This window comes from Rhea pennata, chromosome 19, assembly GCF_028389875.1.
Source record: "Rhea pennata isolate bPtePen1 chromosome 19, bPtePen1.pri, whole genome shotgun sequence".
NCBI lineage: Eukaryota > Metazoa > Chordata > Aves > Rheiformes > Rheidae > Rhea > Rhea pennata.
This window is the reverse complement of record NC_084681.1, coordinates 7,260,416-7,277,042: the sequence shown is the minus strand read 5'-3', so window position 1 is coordinate 7,277,042 and position 16,627 is coordinate 7,260,416. Positions and strand designations below refer to the sequence as shown.

Sequence of the window (16,627 nt, the reverse complement as noted above, 5' to 3'; positions counted from 1 at the left end):
ACAGGAAAAATCAATGACGTCCTGCGAGAACTCAGCACAATAGATGCGCCCAGGCTCCATTATTACAATAAATGACTGCTGGATTCCAGAAGAAAGCACCCAACACTGCAAGTTTAAAAAAGAGGAGGGGGGAAAAGAAAAGTCATCCTTTAGAGCTGGTTCGTTTGGAAGAGCATGCTGCAGACTCTTCACAGGCTAAACTTAAGTCAGCTCCCTTTAAGAAAGCAGACAGTCTGAGACAGAGATTTATCCCCAGCTTAACTCTCAGAGTTGCAGATTCAACTCTTGTTAGATTGTTAAAAATCCATCAGGGGAAATAAGCAGGTAACTCACTAGAAACCACAGGTTTTGAGGTCTGTTGCAAAGCCTCCACTAGCCTTCCTCAGGAGGCTTTACAGCCTCCTGAAGGCTGTAAAGCCCTCAAACATCTCATCTTTGGACCCCTCCTTTGTATACTGCAAACAAAAAAAACAACTCAGATATTTGCTAGCTGTGAAATTGCAGAGATTGGTGCTTGGGGTCAGGACTTCAGGTACTGCCCAGTTTCTCACAGTAGCTGACTGAGCAACTACCTTCAGTCAAGCCTGTCTGTGCCACTGTCAGAAGGAAGCACTTTGACGAAGTATCTGCAGAGGGATGTACTTCACCTCTCTCTGCAATGGCTCAGTAGACTAGAGGGCATCTCTGAACTGGGACTCTGCAACACTACAGGGATGGACTCTCATTTCTGAGCGCAGAAAAGGGGAAAGCAGCAAATGAGTGACAGCTATCCTACCCTTAGCTATATGTATCTTTCATTTTAACTGGAAATCACAAATAGTTTCATGCTATGGTCTGTAGCTGTTCCAGCTGACTTCCTTCATAGCATCTTATCCCTTTGCATTGGACTGTGTGGGTCCACAGGAGGATCCCTAACACACAAATCAGATAGCCCTGGCTAAAGCAACATTAAGAAGGGGGATTAAGATTTAGAATACTAAGCAGTTTATATGACTTTGCTAGGAAAAGTATATGAGCTTCTCACAGCAGATAGGACATGAATTTCCAGCACCCTCTGCTGGCTGAGAAGCAGCTAGCATTAAGGAAGAGGGACTTCTAGAAGGCAGCATTCCCAACCCCTGGCTTGCTTGAAGGGTCCTTATCATCTCCCTCTAGGAAACTGATGCAGAGTGGCCTTCTGAAACCAGCTTATGGGAACACTCAAGCACATGGGTTCCTCCAACTTACCCAAAGTCACAGCAACTGACTGCTACAGGCTAGACCAGGAACAAGAAAATTCTGGCTTTCCAATACGCATTGAATTCACCTGTTCTCCTTTTCAATTAGAAAAGCGGCAATGAGATCCAAGACATAATATTTTGATAGTCCTAAATGACTTAAATCTAAAAAGGCCTGGGAGAAGGGTTTTTTTTTTTTCATCTGAACTTAAAAAACAGTGAAAATATAATTCAAAGAGTTCTTATTCTTTAAGCCCAGCTGTCCTTCAAAGGCAACAGGCTTATACTGGCATAAGGCTGGTGTGATGTAGTGGAAAAGACCAGCCCATTGGGTGTTTATAAGGGGCCTAGTAAACAAAAGAAAATACTACTTTCCACAAGAAATAGGGCCCAACGAGCTCAAAACCATACAGCTATGATGTATGATGATTTTCTGGCTCTGCATAGTGTTTCTCAAGTATTGTTCTCTGTATCTAAGTATCTGCATGCCTAACTTTACAGCTGCATTTCTATTGCATGCAGCAATAGATATGGCTTTATTGCAGCAAAATTACAAGATTGTTCCCTGATATGCAACAAGAGGCATTTAAGAGCGCACAGATAAAACATCTGTCTATTCAAGTGCACTCCAGGGATCCTTTCTGATTCAGCAGCTTAGTGTCCAGGCAGCCCTTCTAGATGACCTCCTCAGATACACACAGCTATAAGTTCTCTCCAGTGGCCTCTCTTCTTCGGATCAAAACTTTGGGGGTTCAGGGAAATGTGAACATCTCACTCTCAAATGTTATCGCCAAAGTAGGACTAGTGTACTCTATAGTTTGGCTCCACTGCTTCAGATAGTGAAGATGATAGAAGATATATGCAGCCCAGAGCTAGACTGAAAGTAGTCAGAAGAGGCAGTGACTTACTTATTTGTCTCAAGAAACTGGGCCTATATTCTGCAATTGTTATTTCTGCTACTGCAAGCTTTCTTATGCAGGTTCCAGCCTATTCAAGTACAAAATACTTCACTTTGTGTGAATACTACACAGGCGGATGAATATAGTTTACAGAGAAGGAATAACACTTTTGGGTGGAATATCACAAACTCATGATGCAAACTGACACTGAGAAGCACCCAGATTTAAGGAACAGCCATATGCACACTGTGCAGCAGGACTTGAAGGGACTTGTGAAAACATTAAGCATTTACCTTTATTGAAGAACATGGAAGCCATCTGACCCATTTCCACCCTTTCGGTGATTTCAAAGATATTGAGTGAGCCACGTCTCTCTGCAAGTTGAGAACAAGAAGCATTTCAGTTACTCCAATAAACCCAGACTATCTGAACACATCCAAGAAGCTCTAGCAACAGCTTTAAAGACAGTATGCACTATTCCACACCTGCAAAGTCATCTGCCCAGTAACCCTGAAGTTAGTTTAAAATGTTTCCAAAATAAGATATTCTCATCTCAGTAGCCTAGAAGGAAAAGATCTTTATCAGAAAAGAGAAGATAAAGAGAATTAGCAATGAATCTTATCTTACAAATCCTAAGGACTTTGGGATGCAAACGCAGGGAGTTAAAGCTGAAATGGACAGAAGAGTCCCACTCTGCTTACTGGAGCCTATTGGGATGCTGTCTGCAAGGGAGTCTCAGATCTGGCGAAAGCATGAACTGAAACATGAACTTACGAACTGAAAGGATAGGTCGTGTCTCCGCTCGTTCATAGCCATCTTGGAGGAGAACATCACTGTCAGATACTCCAGAGGAAGAATCCTCATCATCATCTTCCTGGCAGAAAGGAAAGAAAGATCACAGCTGAGATTTCTGCTACTCACAGCACAGGTTGTGGCACCACCAGTATCACAGCCTCACTTCCAGCACCTCAAAGGAAAGTTCCAAACAGCGAAGGGCAGGACAGGCTAGCAAGCAGAGGTGATACCAGGGAGCTCTTGTGTCTGGGCTTGGGACATGCTGATGGCAGAAAAGGGCACTAGAAAAGCAGGCTAAAGTGAGTGACAGAAGAGACTCTGTTGTCCTAGCAGGTCATATACACAGGAATAGTGTCCAGTTGGTGTAGTAATAAGTGGCACTAGGAAGTTAGAAAGAACAAGTCTGGAGATCAGGCTGATCTGCAGGATCGCAGAACTGAAAAAATTATCCAAATTCATTCATTATTATAGCTGGCCAAGGCAGACATGTTTCTCTCTTACTTCCAATCCACTCACCTGCAGGCAGGGTTCTAAATCAGTGCAAACAATTATGCCTCACATTGATCCAGAAGAGCCACTAAAGCCAGGATCCAATACACCAGAAGTTAGTTTTACAGTAAGGACATACTCTGAGAATGTCCATTCCCTGGAATACAGTTCAAGTGACAGCAAGGACATTCGAGTTTGTTCCAGTTAAATGACCTGCGATCAGCAAGGATTTACAGACCTCAGCACACTCCAAATGGCACCAGTGTATCAGCTGCCACTTCTCTACATTCAATGAGCAGTGCTTCAGGGCAGGGAGAGCACAGTCAGTACGAAATGTAAGCAGCACAAGAGATTTTTCAAGGCAGGAGTAGAAATTCTTGACTTTAACGAGCAACCCCACAGGGAACTAACAGCCATATTTTATATGGCAAAGTTAAGTAGAGTAGAAATTTATTCCTTTATTAGAGATACTAACGAGGCAAGGCAAAGCCTGCAGAGGAATCTGCGTACAGACCTACAAGATAGAAGAATGATAGGAACCTGAAAGTTAAAACCTGCACAAACCTTGCGTTTTTCCATCCTCTTCCATCGCAGTTGGGCGTTTGCAGCAGCCATGGCTTCTACCACAAAGGTGGTAGTCATATAGCTAGAGGGAGAAATTCAATTGATATTAATAATAGCAAAGAACGGTAGCTGAAGAGACAAGGCATTATTCTCATCTGTTTTTAGGAACAGAAGCTTCTACAAAACCTTTCACCAACTTTTTCCCCACCTCTGCCTTTTTGGTACAGTTTTTTAACCCAGTTTGCTGCTCCCTGCTGTCCTTGAGATTAAAGTGCTCAAGCAGGGCACAAAATACAACATGCAGTAAAATATAATAAGCCTTTGGATTAAGAAAATGCCTTAAATATCTGGAAGGCACCTTGCTAGTGGTTCAGGAGGTTGGAGAAGGCAAGAGGATTTTCCCCTTTGTTAGGCAGCAAGTTTCCTTTCCCCTTTCAGGTCATAGGACTCATACAGCACTGCTGCGAAGCTTATCCCTTAGAGGCCCATAGCATAGGTACTGCTGTTCCTAGAAGGAGCTTACAAAGGGCATTAAGCAGCAATACAAGACCAACGAGCAGATCACAAGTGCATGCAAACATGCCTTGCTGAAGGACCATGGAAAAAACCTGTCCAGGGAAATAGCTGGAACTACCCCAATGCTTCTACAGATGAACTGTCACTATCTCAATTAAACAGTCCTATAATAAAAACCTCAAATCAATCTTACTTAAGGCTTTAAAGTGGTTCCTTACTGCTTCAGGAACTGGACTCATTTATCAAGTTCAAATGAGAAATTAGTTTTGCCAGGATAGAAGAAAGCAGCCCCATCCTGAGGCCCACATAGCAATTTCTGCACAGATTCTTCTCACATTGAAGAGAAGCTCCCTAGAGGGCACAAGGGAGTCACAGGCATGAGGATATAACCAAAGCAACAAGGAGACACCGCTCCCAAAGCTCTTAGCACCAGCAGGCAACCCTTTCAGGTCAGCAGAAGAGCACAAGCCTGCAAACCCACAGACTGTGAATGCACCAAATTAAATCCAGCAAAATTGTATCAGAAGGTACTGAATTTTATGCACTGACTTCACACTTTAAAAATAACGCATCTAGAAGGAATTGGTTCCAAATCTCCTAGTTACTGGCACTCCTACAATTCACATTTTATCAAGCCTCTGAGACATACAGCTATGAGGTACGGAACTTGCAAGCACCAATACATTCAGTACTGACAGCTGGCTACCTTTATACAGCAGCACCTAACCGATCAGAAAAGCACTGCCTCCAAGTCAAAGGTACCTTCAGGCTGACAGAGCTGGCTACCCACAAGAAAGGAACTTTTACATTCTGTTCTTACAAAGTCAGGAGGACATTTTTTCAAAACCAAGCAAGGATTCACAACTCGCCTGGAAGAGGGCATTGCTGTTAGTAACTGGAGAATCTCAAGCTATTTGAACATCACTGCTGTATCAATAGCTTTTAGCTCCACCTGCTGCTCCAGCAGGGAGGCATCCGGGCAGAAATTCACAGTGAACCAGCATGGAAATCATGAGACCAACTTCAAGATCTCAAGCAGCAAAGGTGGGAATCAGATGGGCCCAGCTACACTGTATTTTTTTTTCCTTGACTCTCTTGCCGCTGTTCAGAATGTTGCCAGAAGCAACGAAAAAAAAATAACACAATCGGTCTGCTTCACAAATTACAAGGCAGAGAAATGAACCTGTGTCACTTATGACCTGGCCAGCCATTGGGAAATCTATCAGTGACAGAAGCAGGCACAAGACATATCTGTGTGAGGGCAATTTCAAAAAAAGGAAGCTGGGAAAAAAGTCCCAGAAGACTCTGGACTACACAGAAAGTCTTTCCTTTCAGTCAGGAGATGGGACGTAGCACCACATCCTGGATATTAGTCAGACTTCCACAAAGATGCAACCCTCCAAATAAGGTCCACAGACAAGAAAACTGAAGAAATCTCAGTGCCCAACCAGCAGAAGGAGAGAACCACTCAGAAGGGCAGTACTTTAAGTCTTAGCACTGCTCTTAAAGCTCCACTCAGCTGAAGTCTGCTAAAGATACATACCTCATGAAGCCCAGGAACATGAGGAGAACAAGGCTGACAAGCCACCCTGCTGTTGCAAAGGCCTTTGGCATGGTTAGAGCTCCTGTCCCGACGATGAGGTTGAACATATAAATGAGACCAACCTGCAATCATCCACATAATCCAATATCAGAGTTTGCAGCTTTCCCAGAGATCATCCAAGACACCTCACAGGCATACTAATTGTACAGAGAGAGTAATCTTTATGAGCTAGCGGAGAAGGAGCAAGCCCAGACTAGAAATAAATACAGAAGGAGGTGCCTGATAACCAAAGAAAATGAAGTGAGTTTCAGTATATTTCTGGGGAAATTGATACTCCCTCTCCAGTTTTCTACTTTTCAAAGCTTATGTGGATTATTTCATGATCTTGAAGTCACATTTGGCCACATATCACTCCATGGGTTTGGGAACAGGGAGTGCAGAGTATGCTCAGTACTGTGAAACCCTTCGTTCAGCACACCTTGGAAACTTAAGAGTTGCAGAAACGCGACCTCCGGCTACTCTAGACCGTCAGTACCACTGCCATGGAGTTAGAGGTGATCATCACCTTAAAGACAACAACCTCACCTACCTGAATAAACATAAGGCGCATTTCCATCAGCTGCCATGGAGAATTTAACATTTGTGCACAGTGCTGTCCAGTCTAGGAAATGGGTGGCAGCCTGAAGCAACAGCACTTCCCATTTGAATTTTAATTTGGATTTTCCTCATTATCTTTGAAGGTTGATCGGACAACGCAAAACCAGTGTTACTGACGGAAGGGGATAGCCACAAAATCACACAACTCACACTGGTCAACGGATGGTGGTTTTAAGTGGGTTGCTTAAGGCACAGACTTCTCTCATTCATGATCTTTGCTTGAAAGATTAACAGAGCAAAGTGTCAGCACCCAGGAGGATTAGCCACGTCCCAGTGGAATTACTCATATTTGCCCCAAAACTATACACATGCTCCAGTCATCACTCAGCAAGAGCAGAAAGCTCACAGAATATGTGAGGAGACTATCACTTGTAAAGATAAGTTTACCTCCAAAGGTAAAGTTAGAAAGCACAGAAAGCACACAGGATTTTTTTTTTTTTTTGGTCATTTTTAAATCCAAGCCTTCTACCAGAAGGATCTATAATACGGGTCTGGGTCTCCTTAATTTCTGACCCCAAACTGAGTAGTTATGATTGCATACTAAAGACCTTATTAAAATCTCTTTTTCCTTTATCCTTAGCCAAGCAGGAAATATCCAAACAGAACTAATAATTTCTAACTTCTAATTCAAAATCTGCTTGCCATTTTACTAGGAAGCTGCTGAGTACACTCTGAAAAAGGGGTATTGCTCATGAAAGGAGAAGGATTTCATCCTCACTAGCAACTAGCTTTTTTCTGACTGGGGCAAAAGATAATTGTGCACCTGGACAAGATGGTTCCCCACACCAAAAATGTAAATTCAGCTAAATTCAAGATCAAAAACTACCCCCGAAGTTTTTTATATAGGTCAGGGTCTCTCCAGAAGAGAGCTAGTAAAGAACTCTATCCGAGTACCATTTCCTGGGCATGGAACAATTAACACCAGCAGATTTTTTTCCTCAGAGAACCTGCAAGCACTCCTGCCCTACATTTACTGACATTAGCAAAGTAATTTCAGCTTTTGACTGGTCTCCCAAAAGGGAGAAAATCAGCTATTGCAGCTTGCAGGAAAGTTCTTTTCATTCAGCTGGCAGAGCTGTCATTTCCCAAGCACATCTCCTGCTCCAAATGCCAGGGCCATCACTCACTTTTCAGTGAAGGACACTTGAATAAAAACTCAGGTGATTTTCTTTGACTTTGGTCAAGCAGACAGAGATGAGAATGATGCCTGTGTATTCAATCTGGCTAGACATCTTCAGGAAAAAGGAGAGAGTGCAATAGCCTTTTTGGTGAGACTCTAGATTACTGCAAGACTAACATAACAACATAAGAACAGGTGACATGAATCCTTTAGGGTCCAGGTGTCCCAGTTACTGCCTTGTTCTCTCTCCTTTTTCAGTTGCAGGCTATTTTTGCAGCCTAATATCCAGTAGTTCTAAATTCAGTCATTAACATAGAGATGTTTTAAAGCATTTGAAAGCCAACACTGAGGTTTCAGTACTGATTCTATCTTGAATGATTTGTGAATTCACTTCAGAAAAAAAAAAATGTTTGCAGAGTAAGCGGCCATACTGTTTTTAAGAGCCAACATTGTACAAACACCAGTGGCTATGACCACCAGTATTTCCCGTAACATAGTAAACTACTAATTGGCTCTGCAGAAAAAGCTAAGTGGAACAGTTTCTATATCACAATAGCCCCTTGCTTATGCTAGCTTCATATGACAAGTTTGGGCTAATGAAAACACTAAAGAATATATAAACAATGAGAACAGGGGCTGATACAGGATCTGAAACTATTCTTAACATATTTAGGATAAGCAGACATTGTCCCTTTACAATATATAAAAGGATTCATGATGTAAAAAAATACAAGTACCAAACATATTAAGTAGCTTATGCCTTGAAGACACACCACCTCTGAGGCCTTGAAGTAAGATATCCCCAATTGTAGTCGTGTTTCTGACTGTAAATGCAATAAATCAAGCTAAATTTTCTAAGTGTCTTGGAGACAGAAAAATCTTTGTTTCACAGACTCTTGAGACTTTTTCAAGACAAGATACCACAATAAAGAAACTAAGCTATTTTACCACCCTTTCATCTCCATTATCTCATGAAACATTGAGGTTATGATCATGGGGAAGTAGGAAACAAAAACACAAATAATGCTGAGAGAGTAGAATTTCCAAAAAGACTGCTAAGCAAAAACCCAAATGGCAGTCAACGGCCAAAACAGCAATACTTACGTAAGGAGAATAAAGCTCTCCAGTATCAGTAATGCCACCAGCCATGTTGAAGATGGTAGGGAGGCTCGGAGCAGAGCAAGCAGGGAGTATTCAGCCTCTACTGCCTTCAACCTAAGGAAACATCATAAAGTTTCATCATCTTTTTCAGAAAGAGTAGGAACTCATGAGTCAATTGTTGCATAGTTTTTTCTGACATTAGAACAAAAGGGGAGTTCAGCAAGACATTGCACTTAAGACTAACATGCAGATATACCCCATTGACATGTAACACTTGGTTCAATCAGCTGTGAAAAGTTTTCCATATCTGTTAAACTAGTTAAAGAAGTAATCAGAAAGCTGTCCTTTTACAGCGCACAGTGACCTAAATTCATCTTCCCAAAACAGCTAGAAGGGCCATTTCAGATGCTAAAACCTCAAGAGAAAGAATGCCTGCCTTAAGGATGATTTCATACTTTTGCTTCTCACACAGGTACTACTCCTAAAGAGCACATGCCTTCTGCAGATCAAAGCAGTAAAATACAGCCCACAGTCTCTCCTCATTATCTCAAATAAGAAACGAGCAGATAAATGAAAGTACTAGACCTTGGAAAACAAGGCATTTTGTTACATATAGCAAGGCTTCCACAGCAAAAGCATTCAGAGAACTTCACACCATCTGGAAAAAACTACTGCAGGGGGGTACTCCAATGTTCTGAAATATTTATAAATTAATAAATAATTAGCTGTAGTTGAATTATTTAAGAGCTTTATCAAATTCTTTATACTTCTGTAGTACAAACTGTTGCTGTTAGTTATTACTGGGACAATTCATCAGCACAAACTTCATGTGTTAAGAACGCTGCTCAAAAAGCAAACTGGTTCTGAACTTTTCACTTCCTCCTCCACAAACCTACAGAAATTAATTAGCAAGTAGAGTCCACTGTCATAACTAGATTGGCCCTTAGAACAGTAGAAGAAACAGTCTCTTTCATTTGATCTCAAGTCACTAAAGACAAGAATTAAAAACAAGGGGCAAGCTGCTATCATACTAACACCGCAGAGACACGGCTATGGGGAAGTGTGCTAGCATAGGGCAAATCCTGCCCATATACCACACCAGCAATATTTTAGTTACTTAGCAGCCACTAAAGAGAGAGATAGACAAGGCAAAGGTTCCCACGGACATTCACACTACTTCAAGTAACGGACTGGGGGAGGATAGGGAGAAGCCAGTCTATCGGAGAGGCCAAGACAAGAAATTGCAAAGAAAAGAGCCGGCGCTGTGCTATGCAGCAAGCAGCTCGGAAACACAAGTGATAAAAGCCACAATACACAACAGAGCCTCAGCTGGGCAAACTTTTGCCCCTTGTGACAAGAGGTCCAGCCCTTGTCCTAACTCAGCGGCTCTTCCATGGACAGCAGCCCCTCGTCCCCTCTCCCAGGGAGAGGCGCCATCCCGGGAGGGCCCTACCCACCCCTGGAGGGGGCACCGAGCCTCCCCGCCTCCCGCAGCAGAGCCCTGTGGAGAGAAACCACCTCCCAGCTCCCTGGCGCCCAGCCCCATCAGAGCCTCAACACTGCCGCCAACCCTCGGGAACCCCCTCCAGCCCCACAGCCCACCCTCTGCAGCCCCACCGAGCACCGCAGGCCCCCTCTGTGGCCCTGTGCGCACCTTTCCCAGTCCGACCCCACTCACTCCAGTCACAAGCCGCCTCCCCACGCCAACCCTTGTCCCACAGAGCCTCTCCACACTCCTGCCCCCAGGGGACCCTTCCACCACCACCCCACAGACCCCCTCCCTAGGCTGCCCCACATGCCCCCCGCCCCACACACGGCGACCCTCCCCAAGGCCCCCCCCCATCGCTCGCTCCCCACAGCGACTCCCCCTATGGGGACCGGCCCCAAGGCGCCGCACAGCCCTTTCCACAGCCAGCCCACATCAGCGCCCGCCCGCACGAACACTCCCCAAGACGCCCCACATCGCCCCCTCCCCACAGGGACTCCCCGGACCACCCCACGCCGTCCCCCCACGCAGGGACCCTCCCCCAGTCCCTTTACAGCCCGCCCTCACACAGACCCTCCCCGAGCCGCCCCACACCCGCCCCTCAGACCCCCGCCCCGACCCCCGAGCCCCCCGGGACCGTCCCCCGCCCCTCCCCCCGGCCCCTCACCGGCGGCGGCTCGCGCGGCGGCCCCGCCCCACCCCGCGCGGGCCGGCAGCCCCGCCCCCTCCTCCCGGGGCGCTTACAGCGCACGCGCCGCCGACGGCGCCCTTCCACCCACGTGACACCCCTCCCTCGGTGGCGGGAAGGGGCGGCTTTAGCGCCCCGCCTGCCATTGGGCCCTGGAGACACGTGCGCGGTACCGTCGAAAGAGGGCGGGGGAGGGAGCTGGGCGATGACGTGTCTTCCGCCCCCGTGACGCGCTTCAGGTGGGGGTGGCAGGGGAGGAAGCGGGGGGGGGGGGGGGGGGAGTGCTGCGCATGCGCAGCAGGGCTGTGGGTGGGGTAGACCTGGCCGCCGCAGGTAGAGCCGCGCGCGCTCCCGTCCTTCCTCCCCCCCCCCCCCCCCCCCGCGTGCACGCGCAGGGAACCGACCTACCGCCCCCCTCCCCGGACTGCGACCCGCGCCCGGCCCGGCCCGGCCCCGCACGCCGGGGCCTGGCTCCCCTCGGGCCACGGCCTCCCCGCGGCCCTCGGGGCTCCCGTCCGGCCCCGGATCTCCCGTCCGGCCCGGATCTCCCCTCTGGCTCGGATCTCCCCGCCGGGCCCTGATTCTCCTCTCAGGCCCAGGCACTGGCTCCCCTGGGGCTGGGGCCCGTGAGCTGGGTGCCTCCACCGTCGCCCCGGTCGTGGGGTGCTGGAAGGCCCCTGGCTGGCGAGGCCCCAGGCTGCCAGCTGGGTCTCTGGGGCCCTGAGCACCAGTACGCTCCCACCTCGCGGGGGGAAGCACAGAGGGTGCAGGAAAGCGGCTGTGTGGGGGAGTGGTGTAAGCTAGTGCCTGTGCACACACTGAGCATTGGCCTCTTTGCCTTCTGCAGGGCTCTAGGTCATGCTGCCCCATCCCCTTGACCTCACTGCAGGCGCCGAGTGATGTGTCAGGTCTCTCCTGCAGAGCAGGGCCATGAAGATCAACCAGAACACAGTGCTGCAAGGAAAGAGGGTGACTCTGGTGCCGTACACTTCCGCACATGTGCCCCGGTGCGTGGCTCGTGCCCTCCCCTGCTACTGTTTGCGCTGTCTGATTTCACCTCTTTTTTTAAGTCTGTGGTGTTCAGAAAGAGTGCTGGCTTGACAGCTGCAGGGACTCCTTCCCCATGGGAACAATACATCAGAGAAAACACTAGTGGAAAGACAGTAAGTTTTGCCCTCCTTGCTCTGTAGCAGCCATCCCTGGCAGATCTGTGCCCTTCACCAGGTTGGCTGACAAAGAAAACTTCATCTGTGTCACTGTGTATCCAAGGGAAGGGGAATACCTGCTTGTGAGTGAGCAGCCAGCTGTTCTGATGCTTGCTGCAATCTTTTTCTAATGACCATGGAATAGCAAAACTTCACTGTGTAAAGCCAAATGGATGGTTGATAAAGTAGAAGCAGGCCTGCAGGCTGTTTGTAAAGTGCTGGCCTGGCCAGCTGCAGTCTCAGCACAAACATGCCTTTATTAGTCAATTTGTCAGTGCCCAGGAGATGCTGTATCAATCTCTGTCGGGATGAAATGTGCTGATACTCAATGTCCCTGGACCAGTATGCTCAAAAACACCAAGTATTCCTTTTCAGACAAAGCTGCAAGACAGACAAATTTGCTCTTCTAGATTTCCAAGGTGTTTCCAGAATGGATTTATGATAGGGCACAATCCTTAGAGCACTTCGTGGAAATCAGACTATGATATTTAAGTTAAGCCTGTGATCTGTTTCTGGCTCTCATCAGGTACCACGAGTGGATGAAATCGGAGGAGCTGCAGCGCCTGACAGCGTCTGAACCATTGAGCCTAGAGCAGGAGTATGAGATGCAGCGCAGCTGGCGGGAGGACACAGATAGTGAGGATCTTAAGCATTTTCTAAGAGTGGGTGGACGTGGCAAGCAGGTCCCTTTCTGCCCTACTAAGAAACCACAGTGGGCTGAGAGCACCTGGTGAGTGGACTCTACTAGCCAAAGCAGAGGGGATGTAAGATCTCCTGCAACAGTAGCTCCAGCACCGTGAAACTTCAGTCTAGCAGCCAGCTATCTCTTTAGCAGCCAGCTGTACATTGGTACCACAGCATATTGGCTTACTCTAATCTTAAAATTTCCCGTGCTTTGTGGAGCTTTGGGTTTGTTAGTTTTCAATATTTGTAATCAGAGGAATGGTGACAGTTTGAAGCAAGGGTAATATGGCTACAGGAGCTTTCTAGATGCATCAGAGCATCTTTAGAGCTGGTATATGCTCAGAGAAATAGAGAATGTCGATGGCAGCAGGTTTCCTTTTTATCCACTTTTTCTAAGATAACAGTGATTTAGTTCATTATCTGCTGAGCTGTTGCTGCACAGTCAACAGTCCCCAGGTCTCATCATCGTAAAAAGGTGGAATGGAGTTATATTTTTCACTGAGAAATTGAACGACTTCATAATTACCTGGTTGAGATGTGTTGGCTGAATTGGTTCCCTGGCTCTACTGCAGGTAGTGAATCACTGCCCGTAAAAGCCTAGCAGAAATACAGTGAGAGCAAAATACTGAGGCTGGCAAAGATAGCTTGGAGCATTTGTCTTAGCTGACATTAAAAGTCTTACTGACAGCAGCAATAAGATGGACTTAGTGAGTCACCAAGTCTCAATCTCTTGTGCGCCAAACAGAATTCTTTGCCCAAACTTCCTGCAAAGTGAGATGAAGCGGGGGGACCTCAATCATGGGGTGGGAGTTTTGGTGCTCCTTGCCTATGCTGTTTCTAGTCCTAGCCTGTGTAATACTTTGCCTTCCCAACATTTTTTTCAGGATATTTCTTATATTTCTAAGGGTGGGAGCATGCAACTTGTCACAAGAGGCCGAATCATTAGGTCTTCCTCATAACTGAGATTTGGAATCTGTTGCTTTTCTGTCCATTACATGCCTTTAATTTTATCTTTCATGAATGTGTGAATATACCCTGAAAATTCTGCTACTTCTTTATTTTCCCCAGAGTGCACATTCATTGTGCTGGACACGGAGCGGTGGTCGGGGCAGGCATGTGCGGATGAGGACTGCATGGTGGGGGATGTGAATTTGTTCCTCACCGACTTTGAGGATCCAACTTTGGGCGAGATTGAAATTATGATTGCAGGTAAATTCTGCTTGTGGGCTTGGCCTTTGTTGCTTTGGCTAAAGCCAGCTGCAGGCAGTGATGTTATGTACAGGCTTTTTATATCATTGCTTTGCCATGCTGTTCAGTCTTGATCTGCATCCTGTGATGGTCTGGGTCACAGTCTCTTCTGAAAAATATCCAGCATGGCACATTTATCTGACATTGCTAGGTGCTGACTTCTGTGACTGTCTCTTTCAGAGCCCAGCTACCGTGGCAGAGGATTTGGCAAGGAGGCAACTCTGATGATGATGTCCTATGGTAAGGATGGCCCAAGGCAGGAGAATGGCAGGAAAGTCATGAAGTGATCTGGGAGCACATACTCCTAGTGATATAGACAGGGTAATAAGGGACAGGGACACATCTTCCCCAGAAATGGGAGTCTTTGCATATATGCATATATACCTTTGCATATATGACAACAGAGCAGGTAACAAGAATGCATATGCAAAGTGTTTATCTTTCTGCCTTATTTTGCAGGAGTGACAAACCTGGGGATCACCAAATTTGAGGCAAAGGTTGGCCAGGAGAATGAAGCCAGTATCTGCATGTTCAAGAAGCTTCATTTCAAGGAGGTGCGGTAATAGCCTGTCCTCGTCCCAGAGAATACGAGCAGTGCTTGTCCTGTGCCTGGAACTGAGCTGTTATTCTGTATATGATACAGGTAGCTGAGAACAGTGTCTTCCAAGAGGTGACCTTGAGGCTGGATGTGAGTGACCAAGAGAAATGTTGGCTCCTGGAACAGACAAACCATGTGAAAGAGAAAAGCTATACTGAACTGAAGCTACCAGCTGTAGTGCTAGAAACCTGATGGATACATCCAGAGGCAGGCCTGGTTTGCTGGGAGGAAGAGCTGCAAGGTCTGAGCATGAAAGATACCAATAGGCCAGCATTGCACTTGACTGTTTCCATCTCTCTAGCTGGTTACTTTGTGATCTTGTCAACTTTGCACTTTGTTGCAACAGCCAGAAACACTGCCTTAAATTTGGACTGCAAGAACAGCCACTGATTCACAGGCTTGACAAGGAACAGACCTTTCGAACCTCAAAATACCTGACTGTGCCAGCAGAACCTACAAACACCAGCAGTGAATTGATTCCTAATGCAGCGAGTCTCTGGACAAGCAGTACTCTGCGTTTCTACTCACCCTGTCCTTAGAGCAGAATTCAGCAGTTCATAGAGGGAATCTAAATGTTCTGGTAGCTCAGCTTGTTTTCTGTTGAATAAAAACCTGACAAAAATCTGACATGCCTGAGTGGTCTGGAAGCAGTGGAGTTTGACTGCTTTCTTTGGCTGATGAGAGGGTGGTTAGAAATCGTAGAGGACAACACAGACTCTGAACCCTGTCTTCTGGGGTATGTGGGTTGCTGGAGGCACTGCTAGGTCCTGGAGGTGAAAGCCTCAGCAGTGGGTGAGCACAGTCAAAGGGAAGGGGCTGGTTCCCTTTAAGCTCTGGAGGGTGATCCAGAAGTGGATGTAACCTCTTAGGGAATCAGTAAGGAATGCTTGACTGATCTCTCTGCTCAGCTAAAACAAGGCCAGGATTAAGAATACAGTTTCTCACAAGTAAAGGTGACAGTCTGGAGGAGCACAGCCCTTCCAGTTCTACCCAAAGGCTACTGATCCACAATAAAACCACAAATGATGATGAAGTCAATCTGTTAAAGTGTTTAAAATCACCAATTATCAGCCAAGTAGATCATGGTGAGACTAGAACACAGCCTCTTCCTGGTCTCTAAATAACCTGGGGAACCGACAGCTGCAGGGTGCTGTTCAGATAAAATACTGTGGTTGGGTTCAAGACCCTGCTTTGGCGCACTGACATCTGCACGAGCGCAGACCTTGACGCCTCAGGCTGTCAGTGAAGTGGTGATTTCACTTCCATTTTATCTGTCTGCCTCTAAGGCAAGTGGGAGGAAAATACATCTGAAAGGAAACAAAATAGTGAGCACGTTCTTCACGGCAGCTCAGCACTTGCTTTATTGAGCCTGGAGGCTCAGTTCACTGCTCTCCACTAAGATGAATGCAGTAAAAATACACTTTGTACTGGGAGCAGATGTCCTTGGGGTGCGAATGAGCTCACCATTCTGCACTGTGATATATCTGACTTTAAGATCTACTGCTCAGGAAGAGGCACTCGACTGGATCTCATACTGGACAGACTTTTAAAATGCACTTATTTAATCTGACCTTTCCTGCCCCTTGTCAGCATGCTTTCCATAGCGAGGAACCTTGCTAAAATGAAAGCGTAGGTAAGGAGGGCAACTGAAAATCCTGTGCGCTTTCCCCACTATAACAGTAACCATAATGGCTAATCCTAGACCAGGAATTACTTGTTCCAATTGTGAAGTATCAGAGGATAGATTTAAGATTTGCCCAGGGATTAGAGACTGGTAGAACATGGAGTTTTCAGTTTCATTCTGCCTGTATTTTTAG

At 46.5% G+C, this 16,627-nt stretch overlaps 2 protein-coding genes across 5 annotated transcripts in view; one reads left to right on the top strand and one right to left on the bottom strand.

Annotated features, from left to right (window-relative positions):
* Nucleotides 1–11,116, bottom strand: part of TMEM104 (transmembrane protein 104) — a 48,024-nt gene extending 36,908 nt beyond the window's left edge. For 2 of the 4 annotated variants that reach the window (XR_009960364.1, XM_062591965.1), the window contains exons 1-6: nucleotides 11,055–11,116; nucleotides 8,905–9,015; nucleotides 6,024–6,145; nucleotides 3,965–4,046; nucleotides 2,891–2,990; nucleotides 2,410–2,490 (exon numbers count right to left, since the gene is read on the bottom strand). Coding sequence is in view for 3 of the 4 variants with exons in the window: in XM_062591965.1 (XP_062447949.1) it covers nucleotides 2,410–2,490; nucleotides 2,891–2,990; nucleotides 3,965–4,046; nucleotides 6,024–6,145; nucleotides 8,905–8,949 (430 nt within the window). In the remaining variant the exon portion in view is untranslated. Of the gene's footprint in view, nucleotides 1–2,409; nucleotides 2,491–2,890; nucleotides 2,991–3,964; nucleotides 4,047–6,023; nucleotides 6,146–8,904; nucleotides 9,016–9,486; nucleotides 10,387–11,054 lie in introns of those variants that run through there. The other 2 variants (XM_062591967.1, XM_062591966.1) reach the window with 2 other exon arrangements.
* A 249-nt stretch (nucleotides 11,117–11,365) lies between these two features.
* NAT9 (N-acetyltransferase 9 (putative)) lies at nucleotides 11,366–15,437 on the top strand. Its single transcript, XM_062592006.1, has 7 exons — nucleotides 11,366–11,408; nucleotides 11,923–12,082; nucleotides 12,807–12,916; nucleotides 14,033–14,173; nucleotides 14,393–14,452; nucleotides 14,672–14,766; nucleotides 14,856–15,437. Exons 2-7 carry the CDS (start codon nucleotides 12,006–12,008, stop codon nucleotides 15,000–15,002), a joined length of 630 nt encoding a protein of 209 aa, XP_062447990.1. The 5' UTR covers nucleotides 11,366–11,408; nucleotides 11,923–12,005; the 3' UTR covers nucleotides 15,003–15,437.
* The last annotated feature ends 1,190 nt before the right edge of the window (nucleotides 15,438–16,627 follow it).

Excerpts from the sequence above, each read along its gene's own strand:
- NAT9 (XM_062592006.1), top strand. The coding sequence starts at position 12,006 with ATGAAGATCAACCAGAACACAGTGCTGCAAGGAAAGAGGGTGACTCTG. Across the intron at positions 14,453-14,671 it reads TCTGATGATGATGTCCTATG|GAGTGACAAACCTGGGGATC; the intron begins GTAAGGATGGCC and ends CTTATTTTGCAG. Across the intron at positions 14,767-14,855 it reads AGAAGCTTCATTTCAAGGAG|GTAGCTGAGAACAGTGTCTT; the intron begins GTGCGGTAATAG and ends TATATGATACAG.